We start from the raw sequence: 24,068 nt of genomic DNA, 5'->3' as shown, positions 1-24,068 counted from the left end.
AGCAAATTTTGGAAGCCTTACCTGTCTGTGAGTTGTCTTATCCTTAAGTTCTGTGAGAGTGAATGGCCAGACTGTAAGAGGAAAGAAGAGTGAGTCACAAGGCTCCGGAGGTTGATAAGCGTTGAAGTGACTTGGAGAGCCCCATGAATGCCGCGAATGCAAGTGATGTATAAGTGCGAGGACAAGCCATGGGTGCTGCTTATGTGACCATGGGGAGCCATTAGTTATGCACCGATAATGGTACAAAGATAGTTCGGATCTGAGCAATTTGTGCCTATGACTCACCAGCTCAACTAGTTAGAGTTTACATATAGGGAGCCGAGAACTCTGAAGAAGATTGAGGAAATTACACAAGACTGGAAGAAAACGAGCAGAGTGGATCAAGGAAGGGTTACCGATGAAATCACTTTGGATATGTTACTTGGCATGCACAAAGGGTGAAGGATATCGTGTGCCCCCTAGAAAATCCATCAAAGCATCCGGTAAACCCAGAACCCCAATACGTCCTATTAGAAAGTGAGTTGGCAAGGAAGAGACTTGAAAAAGAGATGGCAAGCATGAAACGGAGACATGAGGACGAGCTGGAAAAAATGAAGAAAGAGACAGCAAGAAAGGTGCGGATGGCTTTGGAAGAGCGAGATGAATGGCAAAGTAAGTTTGAGGGATCGAACGCAGCAAATTCTTCTCTGATAGCCAAAATGCAAGAAATCCAAAGCATCAACGACACTTTACAGAATAAGGTCCAAAGGTAAGAACACACGATCCAGGGGTTGAGAAACGATTGCGGCTTGATGGAGACTACCATAGAGGGCTACAAGGCACAGTACGAAGTAGTAAGGCAAGAGCATTTTCGGATGAGGAAAAGAAACGATTTGTGCACACAAAGCCTTCAAAGAAAAGAAGCGAAAATGAGATGGATGCTAGGGCAGATGAGAGAAGTGGCATTTAGGGCTCGGGTGATGGCAAACAAGACTGAAGAGCTTAGGCGAGAGATTCTTTTGAGGGATGAGTTGAGTGAGCGGTTGATCGATCACCTTAGGATGGTTCGGGACCAATATGACAAAGTTGGTTTTTCCTTTTGGTAGTTTGTAATTGTTTTAGACAATGATGTAATCAGATATTTCAGTTTTATGGATATGGATTTTCTTATGGTAAATATGGGATGGCCAATATTTTTTCTATTTTTCTTTTTAATGCATTTCATTTGCATCATAATTGCATGATTCATATGAAAATAATAACAAATAATAATGCATTTATCAACATAAAATTCTAACTTATACATTTGACCCATAAAGAATAAAATTCTAGAGAAACGAACTCTCCACAGATACAACACAAGAGCCCGTTCTAAAATCATGGGGGATGAATACTCGGAGAGAATGGATAAAATCAAAAAGAAGCAAGAAGAGATTATGGGCCAATTTTCAAAAATTTTGGAGTTAATATCAACAGATAAAAGAAAGAGAGTGGCAAGGAGTTCGGTGCACCGAAAGATGTTCAATCGTCAGAAGTCAATACAGACCCTATATATCCACTAGAATTTACTCCACCACCGACAAGGAATGCGTTTATCCCCATGCCATCAATGGGTCGATATCTGTTCTTTTGGATGACATTGCCTATAGGGCCACCACCAACGTATGCCCAACAGAGGCCAATTGAAGGGGCAAGTGCTTCAAATCTCATCTTTGTACCTGATCTGAAAGAACAAGAGAAGCTCAAGTGTGGATCTGTTGAATCGAAAGACAATCCCGATGCCCATCAGAAATTTAACCTTTTGGAGGAGAGATTACGTATGATAGAAAGAATGGGAATGTATTACTCTATGGATGCAATCAAGCTCTGTCTCGTTCCGGATGTGGTTATACCCCCAAAATTCAAAGTGCCAGACTTCGAAAAGTATGATGGAACCAAGTGCTCGGTCACACATATAACCATGTATTGTAAAAGGATGGTTGCATACGCCCATGATGACAAGCTCTTGATACACTACTTCCAAGACAGCCTCACTGGCGCTGCAATAAAGTGGTACGACCAGCTGGACCGTAATCGAATCCACACATGGAAAGACATGGCTCGGGCATTTGTAGCTCAATATAAACATGTTATGGATATGGCTCCAAATCGCCTTTCTTTACAAAACATGGAGAAAAAACTCACTGAAAACTTGAAAGAACATGCTCAAAGATGGAGGAATGTGGCTTCTCAAGTTCAACCACCATTGACTAAAAAAGATACCACCGTGATGTTTGTTAACACTCTGCGGGCCCTTTACTATGAACGGTTGGAGGTAGTGCCACAAAGAACTTCACTAATATGGTGATCTCAGGAGAAATGATAGAGACTGTCATTAAGCAAAGAAAGATAGAAAGAGGTGAGATTGTGAGTACAAAGAAATGGGGAACTTTTAAGAAGAAAGAATGAAAAGCCCAAACCATCACTTCAAGACAACCCCAATGAAGAGCCTACAATCCTTACCTACCATACCTACCATACCCCTATTACCCAATTGTAAATATCACTTCACAAAGCTCATACTTGTACCCACCTATGCCAAATGCCTTTTCTAACCTGTACCCATATACTCCCATCTAACGGACACTTTACCCCACAAATATCCGTCCACCTACTTCCGCACCTGTCGCAGCTTCAACCACATAGCAAACAAAACCTCCAAACAACAATACTGCCAGTGAATCAAGGGGATGGCGAAACAAGCAAGAGAATGTGCAGTTTAATCCAATCCCAATCCCCGTATGCTGAACTCTTCACCAAGCTAGTTGCAAACCATCTAGTGGCACCTTTATACATAGAACCATTGAAACCTCCGTTCTCGAGATGGTATGATGCTTTCGCCCACTGTGATTATCATTATGGAGTTGAAGGTCACTCGATTGAGAATTGTATAGCTTTCAAACACAAGGTGCAATGATTGATTAAGGCAGAGATCCTAAATTTTGAGGAAAAGTAGGAACAGAATGTTAACAACAACCCACTGCCAAATCATGCTAGGGTAGGAGTAAATGCAATTGAAAGGGAGGTGTATGTTAAAAAGAGCATTCGGGAAATGGAAACTCCCATGGAGAAAGTGTTTGAAGCTTTGGTAAAGACTAATATGCTCGAGGTTTGGCCAGAATATCCTGACACGAATGATTCGGGAGACTTCCATGGACCATATTGCTTGTATCACAAAGGATGTGTGGGACATTTAATCCAGGATTGTAATTCCTTCTGAAAAGAAGTGAAAAAGATGATGGACGAATTGAGGATTGAGTTTTATGTGGAAGCTTTAGAGTTAGTAGTAAACATGACATCCAAAGATTCCACTCATCCAGTGAAGATAAAACATTGAACCATTTTCTATGAATCAAGGGAAGAGTTTGTGGAAGACAAAACACATGCCAAAATGACCATCGAAGTCCTTAAACCTTTCCCTTACAAAAATGACAAAGTTGTTTCGTGGAATTATAATTGTAATGTACAAGTTTCAAATGTGGGGAAATGGATGGTTGAACCTCAAGATGATGCTGCAAATATAATTATTGTTGGAGGGATCACCCACAGCGAACGTTGCTATACACCGGAAGCATTGGAGAATCTCAAGAAGAAGAAGGGAAAAGAAAATGAGCAAAGTTCGAGAGAAGAAAAAGTGTAATCTCAAGAATCGACCAATGGCTCAAAGGGAGCGGTGACGAAAAAAAAAGCTGTCGAGTTCCTCAAGTTCATTAAAGATAGTGAGTACAATGTGATCGAGCAATTGAACAAGTTGCCTACTCGTATTTCCACTATTATCATTGCTCCTCAGTTCGGAACCACATAGGAATTCTTTGATGAGGATTCTGAACGAAGCATATGTGGATCACGACATTTTAATTGAAAATTTGGATTACATTATTGGGAATATTTCAGTGGGTAACATAATATCCTTTAGCGATGTAGAAATCCCTTCTGAAGGTAGGGAAAACTATAAAGCCTTGCACATCATTACCAAGTGTAAAGGCTGTACCATCGCAAAAGTGTTGCTTGATAATGGATCTTCCTTGAATGTGATGCCCATGAGGACCTTGGCCCGCTTACCGATCGACATGTCCTACATGAGAAAGAGCCAGATGATTGTGAGAGCCTTTGATGGGACAAGGAGAGAAGTAGTAGGGGACATTGAGATACCGGTGAAAATCGACCCTTGTACCGTTACCTTTGAATTTAAAGTCATGGATATCGCTCTTTTTTATAATTATTTGTTAGGAAGACCTTCGATCCACGTGGCTGGGGCCATACCTTCATCGCTTCATCAGAAAGTCAAATTCATAGTGGATGGGAATATCGTATGTGTTAACGGGGAAGAGAACCTACTCATAAGCAAGCCAGCAGATACTCCTTATGTAGAAGTAATAGAAGAAGTGCTCGAATGCTTCTTTCGGTCCTTTGAGTTTGTCAACACCACCTATGTTGGAGAAGGAACCACACCGCCTATCCCAAGGCTTTCTAAAACCACCGAGATGGCCATTAACCAAACTGTAGGGAAGGGATGTCAGGCTGGAGATGGATTAGGAAAAAAGCTACAAGGCATTAGAAGGCCAATACGTGCCACCAAGAACGAAGAAAGGTTTAGCTTGGGATACAAACCGACCAAGAAGGAAAGAGAATAGTTTATAACCGAAAGAATGAGGGAAAGGCTGGCTTGCTTTAAAGGGCACGAGTTGGAAACCCATAAAATGATATATCTTGACCTCTATGAGACATTTCGGTTCGGAGGCCATATCTTTCTTGTATCACTCACCATTGGGAGCCGAGAATCAGTGTCAGCATTAGGGGAAACCTTTTCTAATTTATCAATATGTGCAGTAGAGGAATGTGAAGAGCAGCCAGGAAATGTGGAGGGGATCCCTGCTACATACATCGGGCCACCTGAACTGAAGTTGAGTAGCTGGACCACCATGAGCCTACCAGTCATTTGTGATTCTATTCCAAAGTAATGTAAACTAAACATCTGTGCTTATGCCCAAGAGCATCGAAAACTTTACGTATCAGGTTTTTATCATTTATCATTTTAATAAAATGACATGCGTAATGCATTTCTCATATCTCCTTTCATGATTCACCATTTCCATTCTTATCATTTCATTTCTTTACTTTAATTGTTTGTGTTTACGATAGCTCTATATCCTTCAATTCCCTTTGTCTGTCAGGGTTCCAAGTAATGAATACGAAGATGGTAATGATAATGGTTTTGAAGTTAATTTTGAAAAAGGTACAAGTATCAGTGAACTTGACGATACAGAAAATGTGGAGGATTATGATTTAACTCCGGACTTGTTAAAACTAGTAGAACAGAAGGGGAGACAAATTACCCACATCAAGAGACACATGAAATAATTAATTTGGGAGATGAAGATAATAAGAAAGATGTTAGAATTGGTACTATGTTGATGCCATCTGAAAAAGAAAAATTAATAAAGCTCCTTCATGAATATGTAGATGTCAGGTCTTAGTACAGACATTGTAGCCCACAAATTGCCTTTGAAACCCGAATGCAAACCAATTAAGCAAAAGTTGAGAAGGATGAAACTTGAAATATTGTTGAAAATTAAGAAGAGGTGAAAAAGTAGTCTGACGCGAGATTTTTGGAAGTAGCAAAGTATCCTGAATGGGTTGCAAATATTGTCCTGGTGCCTAAAAAGGATGGAAAAGTAAGGATGTGTGTGGACTATCGAGACTTGAATAGAGCAAGCCCAAAAGATAATTTTCCTCTGCCCCACATTGACACCCTTGTTGACAATACTACCCACTATTCCATGTTCTCCTTTATGGATGGCTTTTCAGGGTATAACCAAATTAAGATGGCACTAGAGGACCGAGGAAAAACTACCTTCATAACTATGTGGGGGACCTTTTGTTATAGAGTAATACTGTTCGATTTAAAAAATACTGGGGCAACTTATCAGTGGGCTATGGTCACTCTTTTTCATGACATGATGCATAAGGAGGTTGAGGTGTATGTGGATGATATGATTGTAAAAGCCCGAAAAATGGAGGATCATGCGATCAATCTTGAAATGTTGTTTAAGAGATTGTGAAAGTTTCAGCTTAGATTGAATCCGACAAAGTGCACTTTTGGAGTCACTTTAGGAAAGTTACTTGGTTTCATCGTCAGTGAAAGGGGAATAAAAGTCGATCTAGACAAGGTTCAAACAATCCATGATTTGCCTCCTCCCAAAACGCCGAAGGCAGTTAGAGGGTTTTTGGGAAGGTTGAACTATAAAGCCCGATTCATATCACAACTTACACTTAAATGTGACCCAATCTTTAAAATCCTTCGCAAACATGATCGCAGGGCATGGAATGAGGAGTGCCAAATTGCTTTTGACAAGGTTAAAGAATATCTGTTGAGTCCCCTAGTGTTGGTACCACCTATGGTCGGGAGACCCCTCCTTTTGTATCTGACAGTGAATCAGGGGTCCATGGGATGTGTGTTAGGATAGCATGATGAAATGGGTAAAAAGGGAAGGGCAGTTTATTACTTGAGTAAAAAGTTCACTGAGTACGAATCCAAGTATTCCTCATTGAAAAAAATTTGTTGTGCTTTAGAGTGGACGGCGCATCGACTCAGACAATACATGCTGTATCATACTACTTGGCTCATTGCAAAGTTAGATCATATCAAATACATCTTCGAAAAACCATCATTATCAAGTAGGGTGGCAAAATGGCAAGTTTTATTGTCTGAATATGACATTGTGTATGTGTCTCGAAAAGCTATTAAAGGAAGTGCACTCTCTGATTTTCTAACAGAAAGGGTAGAGGAGGATTATGAGCCAATGAAGGTTGAGTTCCCAGATGAGGACTTGATGTCGATATGCCAAACAAGTCAAGAAGAATCAAAGGATAAGGAGAATTGGAAGATGTTTTTTTATGGAGCTTCGAATGCCTTAGGGCATGGTATAGAGGTCGTGTTAGTGTCACCAGAAGAAGATCATTATCCCATTATAGCCAAACTCAATTTCTATTGTACCAATAATGTGGCTGAATATGAAGCTTGTGTCATGGGTCTTCAGGCAGCAATTAAGAGGAAGATTCGCATTTTGAAAGTATTTGAGGATTCTGCTTTGGTCATTTATCAATTGCGAGGAGAATGGGAGACACGTGACTCAAAGTTAGTTTGGTATCATAAATTTGTTTCAAAGTTGATTGAAAGTTTCGATGAGATTTGCTTCACCCATCTGCCTCGAGAAGAAAATCAAATGGCTGATGCATTAGCCACGCTAGCAGCAATGTTCAAAGTGGGCGCTGACGTCAAGATCCAGCTCATCATGATCAATCGACAGGAATGCCTAGCTCACTGCTCTAGTGTAGAGGAAAAAGCAGATGGGAAACCATGGTATCACGACATTGTGCAATATCTCAAGTTTCAGCAATATCCGAAACAAATCTCGAAAAATGATAAGAAAACCATTAGAAGGTTGGCCATGAGTTTCTTCTTGGATGGGGACATCTTGTATAAGAGGAGTAGAGATCAAGTGCTGTTAAGATGTGTGGATTCAACCGAAGCTCGGAGAATAGTAGAGGAAGTCCATGAGGGGACTTGTGGGGCACTTGCAAGTGGGCATTTGTTGGCAAGACAAATTATGAAAGCAGGGTATTACTGGCTCACAATGGAAATGGATTGCATAGATTTTGCTCGAAAGTGTCACAAGTGTGAAATATATGCAGACAAAATTCACACTCCCACAAATTCACTGCATGTATTAACATCACCATGGCCTTTCTCAATGTGGGGCATGGATGTGATTGGGTTAATAACCCTGAAGGCATCAAATGGGCATCGGTTTATTTTGGTGGCAATTGACTACTTCACTAAGTGGGTAAAGGCAGCATCTTATTCCAATGTGACCCAGAAAGTGGTATGTAAGTTCATCCAAAAAGAGATAATATGTCGTTATGGTCTCCTAGAAAGGATCATCACAGATAATACTAGTAACCTCAATAGTTCAATGATGAAAGAGGTTTGTGCCAAGTTCAAGATCAAGAATCACAATTCGGCGCCTTATCGCCCAAAGATGAACGGAGCTGTAGAAGAAACCAACAAGAGCATCAAAAGGATAATTGAAAAGATGACAAATGTATACAAAGATTGGCATGAGAAGTTACCCTTCGCTTTTCATGCTTATCGCACAACAATCCAAACTTCCACGGGAGTTACGCCATTCTCTTTGGTGTATGGGATGGAAGCAGTTTTGCCTATTGAAGTAGAAATCATTTCCCTAAGAGTCCTTAAAGAAGTACAGTTGGAAAAAGCCGAATGGGTTAACGCTCGTTATGAGCAATTGAATCTCATAGAAGAAAAAAGGTTGACGACACTTTGCCATGGGCAGTTATATCAAAAGAGAATGATAAGGGCATATGGCAAGAAAGTACATCCTCGACAGTTCCAAGAAGGAGAGTTAGTATTGAAAAGAATTCTCCCGAACCAACAAGATCCTCGCGGGAAATGGACGTCAAATTGGGAATGACCATTTGTGGTGAAGAAAGCTTTTTCAAGAGGGGCATTAATTTTGGCAGAGATGGACGGAAGGGAGTTTTCCAACCCAGTGAATGCTGATGCAGTTAAGAAATATTTTGCGTAAAAAAAAAAGGGAGAAAAGAGAATTCAAGTTGAAAACCTGACAAGGCGACTTGAATCTGGGATATGTGTTTAGAGCGAAAACCCAAAAGGGCGATCTAGACACGAAGGAGGTCCAAGTACTACAAGGGCTAAACACAGAAGGGGTGAAAATCATGATCCGAGATGTTCAGATGAAAAACAAAGGAGTGGACGCTTGTGCCTGTTTCGACTTATATATGTACACATAGTAATAAATATTAAAATAAAATAAAATATAAGTCGCTTCAACTTAATGTTCTAAACTACATAAATATTAAAATAAATTATAATATCAATGGAAAAATAAAAAATATATATATATGTACACATAGTAATAAAAATGTTTAAGAACGAAAAGAATATTTAAACTTAAGTAAATGAAGCATATATGCAAAACAAAAGTAGATTGCTAAATAAAATATGTTTATAGTGATAGATTTAGAGAACAAATATAAGAAGAGTAAAAATAATAAAATAATAATAATACATAAATGAATGAAATAAATGATAGGCTAAAGATTTATATATAGATTAAATTAAGAAATTGGAAATTATTAGATTAAGTTTTAAAATAATAAAATAGGTATGAGAATCAATATTAGAAAATTAACTCTTAAAAAAATAATATATAATGATATTAACTACAAGTATAATACACTGATGATGAGATGATTAGTCGGAACGCGAGGAGTCGCAATCTCGGGCTGATTTTACTTATGTTTGGAATCCGAATTAAGGCTCCACCAGTACGATGGGAGGGCCTCAATTTTAAGATCCCGAAATTTTATAAATAAAAATTTAACTACACAAAAAAATCGTTCAAAAAGAATAATAAATAAATAAATGATAGATAAAAAGAAAAAAATAAAAAAAATAATTCAAATATATATAATAAATTTGTGAAAATGTAATATCCATGACATTAAATAAATAGACAAATAATAAAAACTATTAGTAAAGGAAATCCAAAATAATAAATAATTTAAAATTAAGCATTAAATATCTAGTGGTATAAGGTATAGATTAATAAATATTATGTAAAAGAAATAAAATAAGAAACGTCAAGGAAAATATAGGAGAAACTTAGAATAAAACTAAAATATAAAAGAATAAAATAAAAGATATGATAATAAATAAAATAAAATAAAATAACAATTAAAAAATAATAATGATAAAAATAGTTAACTGCATTAGCATAGCATATATATATTGCATCATGCATATCATTGCATATAGGTATTTTTTGTTTACGAGTTAAGCTCCGATGATGGAATCTTTTGAAGATCTTGCGAGGATCTTGCGAAAACGGGTATTTTTTGAAAAGTTTTTTAGGTGAAAAGACGTCCTCGAGTCCCACCAGTATGATGGGAGGGCTCGAGAAACATCTTTAATAAAAGGCTTTCGCTCGTATTAGGTTCATTATGCACGAAAACATTATTTTTAAAGAAAAAACGTACGATGACCCCAATTATGGGAATTATTCGTTGAATTTGCAAAGGTGAATTTCTCAGATAATTCTCTAGGTGAGAGAATACCCCGAATCCCACCAGTATGATGGGCGGATTCGGGAGAATGTCATCAATAAAAGGTTATTCATCCGATATTTTTATCTCACGCCATGCATTTCATCTTACTTCACATCTGCATTTCACTTTAGAGTCAAATAAAATAATTTAATAAAATTGGAGATACAATAAGCAAATTATAGCTAAGGGAATATAATGAATTTAAAGATTAAAACCCAATAGGATAATCTAAAAATGGTACCGTTCATGGAACGGGTGTCTCGGGGGTGCTAATCCTTCCCAGGGCGTAACCGTACTCCCGAACCTAGATCTACAAAAACGTAGACCAGTTTAAGATTCTTTCGACGGGCTTAAATCTAATTAAGACTCCACCGATTAGAATCGAGTCAATAGGTGATCAATCGTACTTAGAAAAATATTAAGGGCGACTCCTAATTATAGAGTTTTTCATCACGTCTAGCGGTCGAGTTACCAGACTCGCACGTTACGACATCACTTCCACATATCTTCTCACATTACCAACATCCACAATTCGCCTTAATTGATCAAAATATTTTCATTAAATCAACATCTAGGGTGGGGTGTTACAATAATAATCCTTTATTTATTATCTAATTAATTCTAAACCTACCCACCAAATGAACCTTGAAAATAAAAATATAATTTTACTAATATTAATATAATTATTTTGTGGGAGGCAATTTCAAAGTTGGCAATGGAAGGGAGACTTTCAGATAGCACAGATGTGGGGATTACATTTCGAACGTTAAATATCAATCACTCCTAAATTAATACTCTAGCATAAACCATTGATAGGTGAGTTAAAGTTGAATGTCGATGGTAGCTCTAAAGATGCCTTTCAAAATGCTGCAGGTGGGGGACTACTTCAGGATCATACAAGTAATATGATTTTTGAGTTTTCTGAAAATTTTGGACCTACTAACTCGTTACAAGTAGAATTAATGGCATTACATCGAGGCTTGCTATTATGTATTGAATACAATGTGGCTAGTATTTGAATAGAAATGGACGCAAAGGTAGTTGTACAGATGATACCAGAAGGCCATCAGGGCTCATCTCAGACTTGATATTTGTTCGCCTCCATTCGAAAATGCTTGAGTGCTATATCTTTCTGGATTTCACATATTCACAGAGAAGGGAACCAGGCTACAAACCATCTTTCCAACTAGGGGCATACGCATCAAAACCTATAGGTATTTGCACAAGCAGAGGGTAAGCTTAAAGGAATTCTTAGGTTAGATAAATTAAATTTACCTTATATACGATTCAAAAAAATGTAAAGGAGTAGTACTGTTAATTTATTGTTACTCTTTTTCCTTTAGTAATTATTTAAACTCTTGTAACAGGAAAGTGTTTCACTTTTATGTTTGCATTCACAAATATGCACATAAAATTACATTTTTCTCACTAAGTGTTTTTCTTAACTCTTTTCAATCTCATGTAATTCTGGAGGTTCGGTTTATATCCCTCTCCCTACTGTACTTAATTTTTTCGATTGTTAATAAAATAATTACAGAGTAGCTGGGCAACTACCTATGGCATTAAACCCAAAATAATATACTGCCTAATTTCCCCAACCTACTTGAATAGAACAAACTAAGTAATGTATTGCCTAACTAAAAAGTTGGTTGATTGTAACCTTTGATCGTTAATTAATTACTAGTATTTTATAGACCATGAACAAACTGCTACCTTTAGATGGTTAATAGTATATAAGTTTTAGGGATTAGGGTTTTTCTTTTAGATGGTTAATTGCATATAAAAGAAAAACATTAGTTGTGCAAGTTAAGGGAAGGTAAGAAACCAGAATTTGAAGGTAACCCAACAACAAGAAGCCGTGAACACTTCTAACACTCAGCCATCTTCACTTATGCTGTTCATCTCTCTCTTTCTTTTTAGGTTTTTCTTTTTTTTTTCTTCTTTCTCATATACATGCACATAGCAACTCTCCTTGTGGTTTTGATGGAGCTTATCTAGGTTGATAACAATGGAGCAGGAAATGGACATTGAAGCTCAAAGGAAGGCTGAAGCCACTGCCATCTTCGAGAATACAAATCAACCTGTTATATTAGAGGTATGGGTTTTATAGCAGTGTTTGTGTTGAGTAAATTGGATGATATTGAGCTTTTTATATGCATGGTTTTGATGGTTCTTCAGTCTATTCTTGCCAAGCTATGGAGAAAAAGTGGTTTGCTATACAATTTTGTAAGCATAGTAATGTGCTGTTGCTTTAATTTACAGTTTGTTGATGTTGCCTATACAATCAAGCTTGGAAAACAAGGTAATTTCTTTCGAAAGAATTCGGGGTCAGAAGAGAAAGTGATCTTAAATGGGATCACCGGTACGGTTCACCCTGGGGAGATGTTAGCCATGCTAGGTCCATCAGGCAGTGGCAAAACGACTCTATTGACTGCATTAGGAGGCCGCCTGGGAGGGCTGCTCAATGGAACCATAACTTACAATGGCAAGCCTTTCTCAAATGCAACGAAGCGAAATACCGGTTTTGTTACTCAAGATGATGTTCTCTACCCTCACTTGACAGTGTCCGAAACCCTTGTATTCACTGCCCTTCTTCGGTTACCTAATACTTTTGGTGAAGAAGAGAAGATCATGCATGCTGAAGCTGTGATCACTCAACTAGGGCTAACTAAGTGCAAACACAGCATCATTGGAGGTCCTCTTCTGAGAGGAGTTTCGGGAGGGGAGAGGAAAAGGGTTAGTATAGGGCAAGAGATGCTTATAAACCCGAGCTTGTTGTTCTTGGATGAGCCTACATCGGGTCTGGATTCGACTACAGCTCAAAGGATTGTGTCAACATTGTTGGAGGTTGCCAAAGGTGGAAGAACAGTTGTGCTGACGATACACCAGCCATCAAGTAGGCTGTTCTACATGTTTCATAAGGTTTTGCTACTATCAGAAGGTAACCCTTTGTATTATGGACAAGGATCGGCTGCCATGGATTATTTTTCCAGCATCGGATATGCCCCATTAGTTGCCATGAACCCTTCAGATTTCCTCCTCGATCTTGCAAATGGTATGTGTTCATCTGAATTATTGCACATTGATCTCATTTAACAAGTGTTTAAGCTTATGTGTTTACTCCACTGCTTCATTTTTTATGAAGTATTTGTGCTTGACATATATTCGACCGACATGGATAGCAAGGTTTGATTCTTCAAATATAAGAAAAAATTCTTTTAAAAAAATTCAAGGTATTTTGTTGTACTTTGTCGTACACTTTTAAAGAAATGTTTGTGTAGGGAAATTTTGCATGCGTCTTTGGTAAATCCTGTACAAATTGCATTGAAATTTAATGGACTTTAGTACCGAGATGGTGTGTGGTATAGATAAGGATAATAAATTTTAAGGCTTTCATTTTGAGTCAATCGCTCTATTTAATGGAATGGCTTGGGAGTTGGGCTTGGGAGCATTTCTTAATGGGGAAACATGTAGAAAACATAGTTCACAATGCAGGGTTTAATGTCTGAGGAATTCATCCAGGTGAAAAGCAATCTTGGAATGCCTGGGAAACCTAATGAATGCATTGGGAATGATTCCCAACAGAAGAAAAAAGGAAGCATTAAAATTTCTCTGTATTCATTTATGATTCTGTTTCTTTTCCTTATTAAAGTCTCTCTTAACTGTCTAACACTTCAAGCAATATCTTTGCCGAGTCTTAAATATAACAGGTCTGCTTTTATTCTTTTAAAATGCCATCGATATGTTCATTAATTCATATATCAGATTATTTTCCAGCTTCAAGTTTCCCTGCATGGTCTCTAACTCTACCTTCCATTAATATTGACTACAGCTACTTTTTCTGATATATCATCACTCCAGCTTTTCTGATCTAATCCCAATGCCTGTTTATGTTAGTTACCTATCTGATTTAATATTCACTCTGTCCTAGGTTGCTTCAGTCCATGCAAGATTTTGTATCTTTGAAACTAATGTATCTATTCATACGGAGTAAATTATCATAAATAGGAAATGACAGAATGATGATGCATAGAAATAACATCCCAAATAATATGAGTCAAATTGGTAGAAACATCATCCCCTTTAATTAGTTTGATATCGTTACACGATATATGAACATAATTTTGTTAAATTACAAATATATATGGCCACTGCATTCATTCTGCAAAAGGAAAGAAAATGTAGAATGTAGCAGTGGATGTGACTGTGGCATTGCAGTTACTCAAATATATACAAGCAGTCAAGCACTTAAATTCTTTATGTTAAATTTCCATGCATGAGCATTACTTACTCAATAAGGTTATTAATTTAAGCACAGATCAGAAAATCAAATCGTGTTATGCTGCTTTTGCAATATACAATGTAGGTGTTTCATCGAATGAATCACGAGAGGAGCAAACCGTGGTGAAGAAAGCATTAATTGCTGCCTACAAGAGCAACATTGCTGAGAAATTAAAGGATGAGCTTCAAGAAGTCAGGCATCGCCCTCCTGATCAATTGGAAAACAAGAAGTTTGTACGGTGGGCTACAACTTGGCGGCAACAGTTCACTGTATTGCTACAAAGAGGAGTAAAGGAAAGGAAGCATGAGTCATTCTCTGGTCTCAACATAGCTCAGGTCCTGGTGGTAGCTGTCCTTGTAGGATTAATGTGGTGGCAATCTGATATTGTGCACTTGCAAGACCAAGTAAATTAACATCTTCCAAGCACTTTCATTCCATTAAATTCAGCTTGCTTTTCTTTAAATGACTGTGCAAACTATACAATTCACATTGAAATTAGAAAGCTGTTAACAGGAATGGACTGACAGAAATTAGCTTTTAGCTCAACATCAGCATTGGATGGTTTTAATTTTTGATATGATTTATGATATAGAATGGTTAATTTGGAAACATGCAGATTGGACTCCTCTTCTTTTCTTCTGGATTTTGGGGCTTCTTCCCTCTATTTCAAGCAATTTTCACCTTCCCTCAGGAACGTATGATGCTCGAAAAAGAACGGTCTTCAGGCATGTACAGGCTTTCCTCATACTTCATGTCAAGAACCATTGCTGATCTCCCCATGGAACTTATACTTCCCACTGCTTTTGTTACAATAACATATTGGATGGCAGGACTTAAACCCACAGCAGGAAATTTCCTGCATACCTTATTTGCCCTTCTTTTTTGTGTCCTTGTCTCTCAAAGCCTAGGGCTAGCCCTTGGTGCCTTGGTAATGGAGCTTAAATCAGCAACCATACTCGGCTCAGTGGTCATACTCACTTTCTTACTTGCTGGTGGGTTCTATATTCAACATGTCCCTCCTTTCATATCATGGATCAAATACATTTCTATCAGCCATCACACATACAAACTCGTCTTGGGGTCTCAATACAAGCCAAATGAAACTTACCCTTGTGATGATCCTGGAAAAGTTTGCTTGGTTGGAGATTTTCCAACGATAAAAAATATGAACCTCGATGGTCAACTTCTCTCTGCTGTTGCCCTAGCCATAATGCTTGTGGTATACCGGATGATTGCTTATTTGGCCCTCATGAGAATTGGGGTGACCAAAAAATTAAAGGAGTAGCTTAACATATTACATTATGCATAAACCAAGCATATGAATCAAATTAGAGATGCCATTTCCTTCATTTTTGTTTTTCATTTTATTGGCTTGTATACTGTATGGATGACAAGTAAAGCTAGAGTAAAATTTTATACCCTTCCATTGTTTTAACAACTTTAAGATTTTCAATTATATGCTCTGTGCTTATTTTATCCTAATTAAATTACTTGACCCCCCCATCTAGTTTTGGTGGTTAAGGCCTAAACTGTCTTGTCATTGTATCAACCTAACTCCTTGAACCTCAACTGATAATACGCAATGTCATTTATGGCCAAATAAATTGATCCCTACTGCCAAGAGCTTGCTCTAGTAAGACCGTAGTTAGATTGGACACCATGATCTTTTTATGGTGGAGATCATTCCAGCTCTAGCTGAATTAGCTGTTTCCCGTGACATCCACAGAACTTGAATCTCTTAGTTCACAATTCTCCAATTGTTGGCCTCCTGGTGAACAAATTTGGCAAATGCCTTAGCTAAACCCTGAAACAAGGCCATGTGATTGTGTCTTGATTGTGGCAGTACAGGCAGGCCTGAGTCATTGTTAATTTGTCTCTTTGATTTATTTGTTGTGCCATATGTTTTGGCCACCAGTATATGAGATTACAGAAAGGACAGCATGCGACAGGGTTTTGTATGGAATTTTGGTTCACGGTTCTCTCAAATTTATGTTTTTGGGTCAAAGTCACACATCATAATCCTAATTGCTGTAAGTTGGTTGTCAGTTGGCATGTCAAAAACTTTAGCTTGAATCATGTCTACATTGCGTCCCTATCCTTATTATCAAACTTCGTTCTTATCAAAAACAAATTCCAAAACTTCTGGCCAGTCCTGCCTAGTTGCATATTGGTGACATACTTGATCACATTGTTTCCCCCATCCTTCCAACTTTTCCAATTTCTTATCAGAGTCTTAGCTAACTGATGTGGAATTAAAGTAATTTCTTTCTACAGTCAATCCAGAAACTGATCAGAAATGACTCAATGAAGAACATTGACTATTAAAATATTGATTTTTAGATTGGGCAAAGATTTGTTTTAACCAATATATTAAAACCTTTATGCTTATTGGGCAGCTGCCTAACCTTCCATATTCCAGAAATGGGACAGCAAGAAAGGTGTGAAACACAATAAAATGCATCATCACACCATTGAAAAACCAACAGGCAAACCATGATGTAATGTGTTCTTAGCTGCCATCATTTTTCTGGCTTGGGCAGGCTGCAAGGCGTGAAGCTAGCTAGCATTCATATTTATGATTTATGGATACTCAGTTGAATTTTCAGTCTGAGTATCTTGGAATGATTTTGGGATTTGTCAAAAGCTTACCATAAGAAAGAAAAAAAAAAGATGAAAGAAGATTGGCTACAGATTGTGACTGAAATCAGAGTTTGTCTGATATACACTGATATCATCTTCTGCTGTCAGCAATTTATCGAGTGTGGAAGGTTCATGGAAGAAACCTCCAAAGGGGACATGCACAAGACATGTGGGAGCCCAAACATTGTGGTTATCTTGACTAAATTTTACTCAGGATTTTTTAATCCCATAGTTGATTGGTTTTGGGCTGGCTAGGCGGCTAGACCTTTCTCCCTTGTGTCTTGGCTTTTAGCCAAATTGTGCAGTGCAATTTCCATAGAAACTTGTAGAAAAAGGTACAAATTTTATTTACTTCCATGGGAAATCACTATGTTTTGTTGGTCAATTTGAATATTTAAATAAAATATTTATTCGTCACGCTCTCGTATTTTTTTTTTACTTAAACCGAAAGAAAATTAGATTTTTTTTTTAATTTTTGACTTATAAGATAAGCATAAGAGTGGGATTTTTCTCATTTATAAATTGCTCATTAAAGATTATGAAATAAAATAAGTTGAAAAATATATTAGTATAGTTGACTATGTATCATACACATTTAGCATATGCAGACTAACATTGATATACTTATTAATGTTCCAAGTAGCTTCACATGACATTATAATTAAACCCAAAATTCAATCCATCAAGATGAAGGTTTCAAAACTTACTAGGTTCTCTGGTCTTGGGCAGACAATTCAAGTCCAAGATTATGGCTTCCAAGCACTTGTTGCAGGCTCATGCAGCTGACATTTAGGCCAGGTGAAGTCAAAATGGTAGAGATGCAGATTCATGTGAAACACCAACCGCCTTGTTTTAATAAAAAATAATATTTTTCATATTACTATATTGCCTTTAGAAGAATCTTGTATTTGACTTAGAAACAGTAAAAAAAATTATTATTTTTTAACCAAAAACCATGGATTTTCCGAACCAAGATAATACAATTCGGTTAATTAAGTTAGACGATAAGAGATAATCTTATAACGATTCAATTTTAATCAGACAATTTTTTTCGACTCAATTTTTGGATTTTTATTACCCTCTATGCTTAAAATGGAAATCTAAATTATTTTTTTCTGGCTTCCTAATCTAAAAAAAATAAATTTAAACCACATCAGCGATTAGAATATTAGCAAGAAAAATTCACATAAGGGCTGCTCTGCTCTTTAAAATCAGTGGACAGGTTGTCAGTAGTGGACTTAAAACATTGAAAAATCCTGTCTAATGCATTTTTCACGTGCATAAAATCTTTTGTATTTTTACTTTTCTTTATTCAAACTGACAATTGAATTCAACAATTCAACAATTGCATTTGATGGTTTTATTTTTCTTGGCCATTGATTTTCTCTAAATAATTTTCTTCGTTCAAATTGTTTTTTGTCAAAGCAAGCTACAACTATTTCTTCTAATCCCTACTTTTCCAAATTAAGAAATGAAAAACAACAGAAAACCCACTTCTAATTTTCTAAACTGAATTGAATATGTAACTATGACGGCCATGACTGGACCCAAATTAGTAAGCTGTTCATATAGTTTCAGAGGAGTAGTTAGCACACACTTGGACTCTTACTAAATTAGGGTTTTAAGCTAGTAGCCATCAAAATTTCTTATTATTGATTTTGATTTTGATTTTCAGATCGAATATGAAAAAAATTTAATAAAATTTGCACGGGAGGATTGACTCAACATATATAATGTCTTTTACATCACACGTTAAAAAGATTCAAATGAAACGGATATTTCATATCATTAATATTACGACGTAATGTCACGATTTCATGTTTTCAACTCAAAAAACATATACAGTAGATAGAGGAAAGTTTTTACTTATAAGCTCAAGATTTTTTTCATAATTTTTTATTAATATGGAATCCATAACATTAAACTTCACTCAATTATGCAACATCCTTGTTCTTTTATTCACAAAAAAGAGGAAACCACTTTGATCTTGCATCTACCTCAATCTTAATACTTCTTATAAGAGGTCCCATGTCAACGAAGAATTAATTAACTGTTAATGTCTTTACTTATATGTTCAAGACTTATCCCGTCTTGTATTGAAACTGAACATTCCCCTTCCAGCATGTCAAAATCATGGAAAAAAAGAGGTAGCTCGTTGTTGTTTTCTAAACTCACTAATCAAAGTACCATTTGTAAAGCTGTGTTTGGCTAAGAGCAAAGAAAGAAACCCCTTTTTTTTGCTTTCTTTCTTTCAATTTGCAGCTCAAAAAACAAAACAAAGAAACAAAGCCCCCCATATCCTGCCAAACCCCAAAAAGAGACTCCCTTTTCTTGTCATCAAGAATTATACACACAGAGAAGGGACTTGAATTCAAAAGCAGCCCTTTTGATTTTTAATTTTGTGCCTTTTAAGAAAGACATCTATCATTCTACGTGTGTAGAGAAGAATTGAAGAAAGAAAACCCAATTTGATGGTAGGTGCCCAAGAATCTCCAAACTCCATGACCATAACAGCTGCAATCTTTTACCAGAGAATATTAATCCAATTCTCATTCTCACGAACACAATATTTATCTGCACGTGGCATAAAACAAGTCCAAACCCATTTTTATGTTGAAATTTGCCCTGTAATCCTATTAAATTTAAAATAAATTTTATGTAAAATACACTAATGTTTAGTGACGGAGGGAATGGAAGGCTAGTAGGAGCCCGCTCTCTAAAAATTCTAAAATTTCATAATATACTCTTAATTTTTTAAAAATTTTATTGTTTTGTTTTTATAATAATTTTTTATTAGATGAGATGTCTCACAATAATTAGTCAATAATTAATTTTAATAGATTTAAAAACTACAATAAAACTTATTACAGTCTTAACTCCGTTGGCTCAAAATCTCACCATTGACCCACTTTTTGTTCAATTCTTTCCAAATATGAAATCTTGACTCTAACACTATTAATATGGTAATATGGAAATACGTCGATAATAAAACTTTTAAACTAAATAACATAACTTTATTATTTGACAATAAACGCTTTGGATTTGGAATTGTAGTGGCTTTGTCAAAATCCATTGCTCTCATCAAAAACCACATGTCACTTCTTATGTGTATGTGAACTAAACCCCACCTTACGTGCCCCTTTGACCCACCAAACACTTCAAAATTCTATGCCATATCTCTTTCCTCACTTTCGTTTTTCTTCTCTTAAGCTAGAAGCCTTCCACGTATGCAAAATTTTAAGAGAGACAAGAAGGAAAAAAGAACGAAAAAGGAAAGAGAAGGGAAAGAGAACTCGATTTTGAATATTCATGGCAATTCGAGTTCACGTGTTATGTCTTTATCAATAATTATGTCAATTTTAAATTTTTATTATTTGATGGTATAAATTTTTAGTTAGATGAATGAAAGTCGTAATGAAAGCGAGTCTTTATAAAATAATTTACTGTACTTACGAATTCGAACTTAAATGGTTTGTTCATGACTAGGATGAAGTTTCAGTGAAATTAAATAGAGGTTTGAATTGATTGATGTTGAAGTTGACTCGAACTTTCGTGATTTATTTATGATCAAGACAAAATTTAAATGAAATTAAGTAGAGCTTAGAATTCGAATTGATTGTTACTGAAGAATCAACGAACGAATTTAGTGATTAGAAATGAAATGCCAAATGGTCTCATTCGTATTTCATCAATTTTGATATAAAATCAAAAAAATCAATCAATTTCATAGCATCTAATTCGTTAATTAAGAAAAAAGAAGAATCGAGTTGTTTTTACGAAAACCACTAAAAAAAAGTTTGACCTACATTAGATTAACAAATTAAACTTTTTTTTAATGATCCAAACTCCATGTCATGCATAAAAACTTGTAAGCTAGTCCATAGAAGTTCTTGAGTGAAAGAAACCCCTAATCCAACCAAACCATACATAAAGACGAGAAAACCACTCAAAGCAAAGAAATCAAGTAAACGTGTCACTCAATAAGACCATACACCTTTTATTCTTCCTCTTTTTCCCCCTCAATCATACCCAATTCCAGCCTAACTCTCACACAGGTGTGCGCACGAGTCCGACATCAGCCAACGTGGCCCCTTCCGTTGCAAATAGTGTGAAAAACGTTAAACTTCTCAGTAACAAAGGGCGCGAGAGAGAGGGGTCCCAAATCCCATTATATTTTTTTTATTACTTTTTTTTTGTGGGGTTCACGGAAATTTTGGTACCACCTATTGGAGATATGGGGGTTCTAGAAAAAACGGGTGAAAAATCGACACGTGTCTAAAAAATTGATGACTCACTGCTGTAAATTTTCGTGACGGTTCATGCACCCTCTTGGTCGGATAAGGTCGGCCGCATGATTAGGGCACGTGTCACTCTTTAACGGTGATAAACATTGAGTGGGTCCTTTTAGCTAACAGTCAGACAAGGACGACCGTACTTATCTCTCTCTCTCTCTCTCTCTCTTTAATACTGTCTATCCATTCCGCACCCTTTCTATTTAAATACCTCCCATTTCCTTCAACAAAGAAAAAAAAAAAGAAAAGAAAAAGAAGAATAAAATCTTTATACTATTCCATTTTCTCCCTTGGCTAACTCTTAGCTGTCTTATTGAATTGGAAGAATTGATCATGGGGGTGCCAGAGACAGACCCATTGGCTCAATTGAGCTTGCCACCAGGTTTTCGGTTCTACCCAACTGATGAAGAGCTTCTGGTGCAGTATCTGTGCAGGCAAGTTGCTGGGCATCATTTTTCTCTACAAATCATTGGAGAAATCGATTTGTACAAGTTTGATCCTTGGGTTTTACCAAGTGAGTTCATCTATTCCGACAAAAGGGTCAACTTTTTTGCTTTTGTATTTTCCGTGTTTAAAGATTGTATTTGCTGATCAATGTCAATTGCTTGATATAGGCAAGGCTATATTTGGTGAGAAAGAATGGTACTTTTTCAGTCCTAGAGACAGGAAGTATCCCAACGGATCACGACCCAATAGAGTCGCTGGTACAGGGTACTGGAAGGCCACCGGCACTGACAAAGTTATCACAACCGAAGGCCGTAAAGTTGGTATCAAGAAAGCTCTGGTTTTTTACGTTGGGAAAGCACCCAAAGGGACTAAAACGAATTGGATTATGCATGAGTATCGACTCATCGAAGCTTCCCGTAAAAATGGAAGCTCCAAGGTAAGATATTTGTTTCTCTTCCCTCAGCTAACTTTTAGAACTACTAATTTGTCTGAATTTACTATTGAGAATTCTTGGTTGATTGGTTTGTTTTATATATTTGTTGCAGTTGGATGATTGGGTTTTATGTCGAATATACAAGAAGAATTCGAGTGCTCAAAAACCATTGTCGAGCGTTGCAAGCAAAGAGCATAGCAACAATGGCTCTTCTTCTTCTTCTTCTTCCCAACTCGATGACATGCTCGAATCATTTCCCGAGTTAGACGATCGTTACTTTGGTTTGCCACGTATGAACTCGTTGAAAACGCTTCAAAACGATGCGAAAACAGGGTTCCACAATCTGGGTAGTGGGAATTTAGATTGGGCGAGTCTTGCAGGGCTTAACTCGGTGCGCGAGTTGGTACCCAGCGGCCAAACCCAGACTCAGAGTCAGGGGATCCCCGGTTACGGAAATAATGACGTCTATGTCCCAACAATGCAGCCTACACTATGCCAGATGGACACATCAACAAATAAGATTGGTAACTCGGTGGACGAAGAGGTACAAAGCGGACTCAGAACCCAGCGAGCTGATAACTCGGGGTTTTTTCAACAAAACTCGAGTGTCTTGACTCAGAACTTCTCTAACTCGATGGATCCGTATGGGTTCCGGTACCCGACTCATCCGGGTGGGTTTGGGTTTAGACAATAAGCACTACCCAAAAAAAGAAAAAAAGGAAAAGGAAAGAGAAATGGCTAGGGACAGGAGAGGAATTTCAGAAATTTGTGTAAATATTTGGAATTCTTTTGGGCCAACCTTAAAGAAAGAGAAGATTGGGGAGCTCTCTAGAGTTGTGGAAATAGCAAAAATTAAATATGGGCAAAATTAGAAATTTTGCTCTCATTGTTTCTTCTTTTAAGGCAACTGGCTTAGATGGTAGATATCCATTGTACACAATTCAAAATCTTTTGTTCAAGTTATTTTCCAAAATTTAATTTAGTAAGTGATTTTCTAGCACGATGTTCATAAGGTATATTCACGGTACCATATTGTCGATATCGAAAAAAATTTAATAAACATCGTTGGCATCTTCATAATCTGTTCTGTCTTTTCATTTCATTGATATTATTTATCGACTCCTTTTCAATTTTGTAAGAAATTGATCAATTACAATTTTAAAAGGCTTTTCATTAAAACAAAAACATAGTAGCTAACATCTTTATTGCAGTGATTAATAATAGAGAAGGGATGACCTTTTGTTTATATGATTTAAGACATATATATGAAATAAATTCTTGTGCCCAGAGATTAATATAAATTAAGGTTTATATGATTCACAATCAACAGTAGCAAATCAAACCCCAAATTGTATGTCTGTCATAGGGTAGAGTTTTATTATTAATAATAGGCAAATCAGCTAGCTTCATTTAATATTCATCCAAGTTAGCCCCTGCCCCAATTGTGAGTGCTATCAATCCAAAGCCCCAATTTCCCAAGATTTTAAACATGGTTGAATTCTGAACCACTCATATGGCAAGCCAAGAGAAAGTTAATGTGAATACAGTTTTGACCGATCCAAGCAAAAACCCATTTGATAATGCAACTTTTACTTTTTGTGGTAATTCTTTTGTACATAATTTAAAAAAAAATTAACTATTTAAAAAAATTTAAATGAATCTTTATTATTTTATTAAATTTGATCAAGTTTTAATATATTTAATTTCGATCAAATAGACCCTTACGACTAACTATTAACTACTTATTATTAGTGAAAAATATCATTTGTCATTTTATATACACCTGACATTAATATGACATTGA

The 24,068-nt window shown here is 36.6% G+C and overlaps 2 protein-coding genes across 4 annotated transcripts; both read left to right on the top strand.

Annotated features, from left to right (window-relative positions):
- LOC18593866 (ABC transporter G family member 9) lies at window positions 11,978-15,878 on the top strand. Of its 3 annotated transcripts, none has more exons than XM_018125022.1 (5): window positions 11,978-12,066; window positions 12,188-12,265; window positions 12,433-13,225; window positions 14,537-14,856; window positions 15,069-15,878. In XM_018125022.1, exons 2-5 carry the CDS (start codon window positions 12,191-12,193, stop codon window positions 15,735-15,737), a joined length of 1,857 nt encoding a protein of 618 aa, XP_017980511.1. In that variant the 5' UTR covers window positions 11,978-12,066; window positions 12,188-12,190; the 3' UTR covers window positions 15,738-15,878. The 3 variants fall into 3 exon arrangements, with proteins under 3 accessions (XP_017980511.1, XP_017980509.1, XP_017980510.1); XM_018125020.1 differs by having other exon boundaries at window positions 11,980-12,066; window positions 12,169-12,265; XM_018125021.1 differs by lacking the exon at window positions 11,978-12,066 and having other exon boundaries at window positions 12,095-12,265.
- LOC18593865 (NAC domain-containing protein 72) lies at window positions 21,595-23,346 on the top strand. The gene is made up of 3 exons (XM_007021266.2): window positions 21,595-21,898; window positions 21,999-22,267; window positions 22,377-23,346. The coding sequence occupies exons 1-3, from the start codon at window positions 21,718-21,720 to the stop codon at window positions 22,956-22,958; spliced, it is 1,032 nt and encodes a 343-aa protein (XP_007021328.2). The 5' UTR covers window positions 21,595-21,717; the 3' UTR covers window positions 22,959-23,346.

Source organism: Theobroma cacao, chromosome 7 (genome assembly GCF_000208745.1).
Source record: "Theobroma cacao cultivar B97-61/B2 chromosome 7, Criollo_cocoa_genome_V2, whole genome shotgun sequence".
NCBI lineage: Eukaryota > Viridiplantae > Streptophyta > Magnoliopsida > Malvales > Malvaceae > Theobroma > Theobroma cacao.
Note: the sequence above shows the minus strand (reverse complement) of the source record. Positions and strands in the feature narration are given on the sequence as shown.

Coding starts and splice junctions, on each gene's coding strand:
- LOC18593866 (XM_018125020.1), top strand. Junction 13,226..14,536: donor CCTCCTCGATCTTGCAAATG/GTATGTGTTCAT, acceptor TATACAATGTAG/GTGTTTCATCGAATGAATCA. Junction 14,857..15,068: donor TTGTGCACTTGCAAGACCAA/GTAAATTAACAT, acceptor GGAAACATGCAG/ATTGGACTCCTCTTCTTTTC.
- LOC18593865 (XM_007021266.2), top strand. CDS start 21,718: ATGGGGGTGCCAGAGACAGACCCATTGGCTCAATTGAGCTTGCCACCA. Junction 21,899..21,998: donor TGATCCTTGGGTTTTACCAA/GTGAGTTCATCT, acceptor TGCTTGATATAG/GCAAGGCTATATTTGGTGAG. Junction 22,268..22,376: donor GTAAAAATGGAAGCTCCAAG/GTAAGATATTTG, acceptor TATTTGTTGCAG/TTGGATGATTGGGTTTTATG.